This window comes from Oncorhynchus keta, chromosome 18, assembly GCF_023373465.1.
Source record: "Oncorhynchus keta strain PuntledgeMale-10-30-2019 chromosome 18, Oket_V2, whole genome shotgun sequence".
Lineage (NCBI taxonomy): Eukaryota > Metazoa > Chordata > Actinopteri > Salmoniformes > Salmonidae > Oncorhynchus > Oncorhynchus keta.
Window position 1 is genome coordinate 48,707,191 of NC_068438.1, and position 5,000 is coordinate 48,712,190.

The window sequence follows — 5,000 nt, forward strand, 5'->3', positions numbered from 1 at the left end:
AGCGCTTTTCCCAATCTCCTTATGTTGTAAAAACATAGATGTGGTTGATTTTCTTTTTTTTCTTTTTTACGATCGTCAACTGCCTCTGAATAGTATGTAATCTACCCTGTCGTCTAGATTCTCATCAGGCCTTGAAATTACATTTTCACGCTTGGAAATGGCAGCAGATATTGGAACTCAAGACTCCAGTTAATTATCTAAGTAGCTCGGTGCAGATCACACGGAGGAATACAGATGACTAGCACGACGTATTTGGTATAACTGCGGCTTGAGGAGTCTGTAGTTAGAAACTACAATGTTATGTTAAAAGAGTGTTTTTGTACTCTCTCTTTCTCTCTCGTTTTTCCCCAGTTTGTTTCAAAGTGTTTGACGTGGACCGGGATGGGGTTCTGTCCCGAGACGAAATCCACGAGATGGTAGCCGCACTCCTGGAAGTTTGGAAGGACAATCGCACAGACACACTTCCTGTAAGTACTGTTGTACACCACTTCCTGTAAGTACTGTTGTACACCACTTCCTGTAAGTACTGCTGGACACCACTTCCTGTAAGTACTGCTGGACACCACTTCCTGTAAGTACTGTTGTACACCACTTCCTGTAAGTACTGCTGGACACCACTTCCTGTAAGTACTGTTGTACACCACTTCCTGTAAGTACTGCTGGACACCACTTCCTGTAAGTACTGCTGGACACCACTTCCTGTAAGTACTGCTGGACACCACTTCCTGTAAGTACTGCTGGACACCACTTCCTGTAAAGTTCTGCTGGACACCACTTCCTGTAAGTTCTGCTGGACACCACTTCCTGTAAAGTTCTGCTGGACACCACTTCCTGTAAGTACTGCTGGACACCACTTCCTGTAAGTTCTGCTGGACACCACTTCCTGTAAGTTCTGCTGGACACCACTTCCTGTAAGTTCTGCTGGACACCACTTCCTGTAAGTTCTGCTGGACACCACTTCCTGTAAAGTTCTGCTGGACACCACTTCCTGTAAAGTTCTGCTGGACACCACTTCCTGTAAGTTCTGCTGGATAATGTAATGGAGGTGGTTGGGTTTGAATAAGTACCTTACCTAAGTTCTGACTCTCATTATCCTGTTTTCAGGAGCTGCTCACCAACGTGTCGGACATAGTGGAGGGAATCCTGAACATGCACGACACGACCAAGGTGAGACTCTTCTAGGAGATATAATAGCTGTTTTTGTCTGTAACGTGATTGGATAATTATCTCATAATGCTACTGCCTTCCACTGACAGCCCTTGTCTTTGACCTTTGACCTTAACCTTTGAACCTCACACAGCTGGGTCACCTGACCCTGGAGGACTACCAGATCTGGAGTGTGAACAGCGCTCTGGCCAACGAGTTCCTCAACCTGCTGTTCCAGGTCGGAACGAACACACACACACACACACACACACACACACACACACACACACACACACACACACACACACACACACACACTCACTCATTTGATGGTTTGTTCCAGGTCTGTTTCCATGTTTCCCCCTCAGTTTATAGTTTGCTTTCTCTTCCTTTCTCTGTCTGTGTTTCTGCAGGCCTGGGGCTTTCTCTTCATGCCTCTCTGTCTGTGTTTCTGCAGGTCTGGGGCTTTCTCTTCCTTTCTCTGTCTGTGTTTCTGCAGGCCTGGGGCTTTCTCTTCCTTTCTCTGTCTGTGTTTCTGTAGGCCTGGGGCTTTCTCTTCCTTTCTCTGTCTGTGTTTCTGTAGGCCTGGGGCTTTCTCTTCCTTTCTCTGTCTCTTGGGGCTTTCTCTTCCTTTCTCTGTCTGTGTTTCTGTAGGCCTGGGGCTTTCTCTTCCTTTCTCTGTCTGTGTTAGGCCTGGGGCTTTCTCTTCATGGCCTGCAGGGGCTTTCTCTTCCTTTCTCTGTCTGTGTTTCTGTAGGCCTGGGGCTTTCTCTTCCTTTCTCTGTCTGTGTTTCTGTAGGCCTGGGGCTTTCTCTTCCTTTCTCTGTCTGTGTTTCTGTAGGCCTGGGGCTTTCTCTTCCTTTCTCTGTCTGTGTTTCTGTAGGCCTGGGGCTTTCTCTTCCTTTCTCTGTCTGTGTTTCTGTAGGCCTGGGGCTTTCTCTTCCTTTCTCTGTCTGTGTTTCTGTAGGCCTGGGGCTTTCTCTTCCTTTCTCTGTCTGTGTTTCTGTAGGCCTGGGGCTTTCTCTTCCTTTCTCTGTCTGTGTTTCTGTAGGCCTGGGGCTTTCTCTTCCTTTCTCTGTCTGTGTTTCTGTAGGCCTGGGGCTTTCTCTTCCTTTCTCTGTCTGTGTTTCTGCAGGCCTGGGGCTTTCTCTTCCTTTCTCTGTCTGTGTTTCTGCAGGCCTGGGGCTTTCTCTTCATCCTCTCTGTCTGTCTGTGTTTCTGCAGGCCTGGGGCTTTCTCTTCATGCCCCTCTGTCTGTGTTTCTGCAGGCCTGGGGCTTTCTCTTCATCCTCTCTGTCTGTCTGTGTTTCTGCAGGCCTGGGGCTTTCTCTTCATGCCCCTCTGTCTGTGTTTCTGCAGGCCTGGGGCTTTCTCTTCATGCCCCTCTGTCTGTTTCTGTAGGCCTGGGGCTTTCTCTTCATGCCTCTCTGTCTGTCTGTGTTTCTGCAGGCCTGGGGCTTTCTCTTCATGCCTCTCTGTCTGTCTGTGTTTCTGCAGGCCTGGGGCTTTCTCTTCATGCCTCTCTCTCTGTCTGTGTTTCTGCAGGCCTGGGGCTTTCTCTTCATGCCTCTCTGTCTGTGTTTCTGCAGGCCTGGGGCTTTCTCTTCATGCCTCTCTGTCTGTCTGTGTTTCTGCAGGCCTGGGGCTTTCTCTTCATGCCTCTCTGTCTGTCTGTGTTTCTGCAGGCCTGGGGCTTTCTCTTCATGCCTCTCTGTCTGTGTTTCTGCAGGCCTGGGGCTTTTCTTCATGCCTCTCTGTCTGTCTGTGTTTCTGCAGGCCTTTCTCTTCATGCCTCTCTGTCTGTCTGTGTTTCTGCAGGCCTGGGGCTTTCTCTTCATCCTCTCTGTCTGTCTGTGTTTCTGCAGGCCTGGGGCTTTCTCTTCATGCCCCTCTGTCTGTGTTTCTGCAGGCCTGGGGCTTTCTCTTCATGCCTCTCTGTCTGTGTTTCTGCAGGCCTGGGGCTTTCTCTTCATGCCCCTCTGTCTGTTTCTGTAGGCCTGGGGCTTTCTCTTCATGCCTCTCTGTCTGTCTGTGTTTCTGCAGGCCTGGGGCTTTCTCTTCATGCCTCTCTGTCTGTCTGTGTTTCTGCAGGCCTGGGGCTTTCTCTTCATGCCTCTCTCTCTGTCTGTGTTTCTGCAGGCCTGGGGCTTTCTCTTCATGCCTCTCTGTCTGTGTTTCTGCAGGCCTGGGGCTTTCTCTTCATGCCTCTCTGTCTGTCTGTGTTTCTGCAGGCCTGGGGCTTTCTCTTCATGCCTCTCTGTCTGTCTGTGTTTCTGCAGGCCTGGGGCTTTCTCTTCATGCCTCTCTGTCTGTGTTTCTGCAGGCCTGGGGCTTTCTCTTCATGCCTCTCTGTCTGTCTGTGTTTCTGCAGGCCTGGGGCTTTCTCTTCATGCCTCTCTGTCTGTGTTTCTGCAGGCCTGGGGCTTTCTCTTCATCCTCTCTGTCTGTCTGTGTTTCTGCAGGCCTGGGGCTTTCTCTTCATGCCTCTCTGTCTGTCTGTGTTTCTGCAGGCCTGGGGCTTTCTCTTCATGCCTCTCTGTATGTCTGTGTTTCTGCAGGCCTGGGGCTTTCTCTTCATGCCTCTCTGTCTGTGTTTCTGCAGGCCTGGGGCTTTCTCTTCATGCCTCTCTGTCTGTCTGTGTTTCTGCAGGCCTGGGGCTTTCTCTTCATGCCTCTCTGTCTGTGTTTCTGCAGGCCTGGGGCTTTCTCTTCATGCCTCTCTGTCTGTCTGTGTTTCTGCAGGCCTGGGGCTTTCTCTTCATCCTCTCTGTCTGTCTGTGTTTCTGTAGGCCTGGGGCTTTCTCTTCATGCCCCTCTGTCTGTTTCTGTAGGCCTGGGGCTTTCTCTTCATCCTCTCTGTCTGTCTGTGTTTCTGCAGGCCTGGGGCTTTCTCTTCATGCCCCTCTGTCTGTGTTTCTGCAGGCCTGGGGCTTTCTCTTCATGCCTCTCTGTCTGTGTTTCTGCAGGCCTGGGGCTTTTTCTTCATGCCCCTCTGTCTGTTTCTGTAGGCCTGGGGCTTTCTCTTCATGCCTCTCTGTCTGTCTGTGTTTCTGCAGGCCTGGGGCTTTCTCTTCATGCCTCTCTGTCTGTGTTTCTGCAGGCCTGGGGCTTTTTCTTCATGCCCCTCTGTCTGTTTCTGTAGGCCTGGGGCTTTCTCTTCATGCCCCTCTGTCTGTGTTTCTGCAGGCCTGGGGCTTTCTCTTCATGCCTCTCTGTCTGTGTTTCTGCAGGCCTGGGGCTTTTTCTTCATGCCCCTCTGTCTGTTTCTGTAGGCCTGGGGCTTTCTCTTCATGCCTCTCTGTCTGTCTGTGTTTCTGCAGGCCTGGGGCTTTCTCTTAATGCCTCTCTGTCTGTCTGTGTTTCTGCAGGCCTGGGGCTTTCTCTTCATGCCTCTCTGTCTGTGTTTCTGCAGGCCTGGGGCTTTCTCTTCATGCCTCTCTGTCTGTCTGTGTTTCTGCAGGCCTGGGGCTTTCTCTTCATGCCTCTCTGTCTGCCTCTCTGTCTGTATGTGTTTCTGCAGGCCTGGGGCTTTCTCTTCATGCCTCTCTGTCTGTCTGTGTTTCTGCAGGCCTGGGGCTTTCTCTTCATGCCTCTCTGTCTGTCTGTGTTTCTGCAGGCCTGGGGCTTTCTCTTCATGCCTCTCTGTCTGTGTTTCTGCAGGCCTGGGGCTTTCTCTTCATCCTCTCTGTCTGTCTGTGTTTTTGCAGGCCTGGGGCTTTCTCTTCATGCCTCTCTGTCTGTCTGTGTTTCTGCAGGCCTGGGGCTTCCTCTTCATCCTCTCTGTCTGTCTGTGTTTCTGTAGGCCTGGGGCTTTCTCTTCATGCCCCTCTGTCTGTTTCTGTAGGCCTGGGGCT

General features: G+C 51.0%; 1 protein-coding gene across 1 annotated transcript in view; it reads left to right on the forward strand.

Moving 5' to 3' along the window:
• LOC118374816 (ubiquitin carboxyl-terminal hydrolase 32-like) overlaps positions 1 to 5,000 on the forward strand; it is a 177,446-nt gene that overhangs the window by 121,679 nt on the left and 50,767 nt on the right. The window contains exons 8-10 of the mRNA XM_052468909.1: positions 352 to 467; positions 1,105 to 1,167; positions 1,301 to 1,384. Of these exons, the coding sequence (XP_052324869.1) occupies positions 352 to 467; positions 1,105 to 1,167; positions 1,301 to 1,384 (263 nt within the window). The remainder of the gene's footprint in view (positions 1 to 351; positions 468 to 1,104; positions 1,168 to 1,300; positions 1,385 to 5,000) is intronic.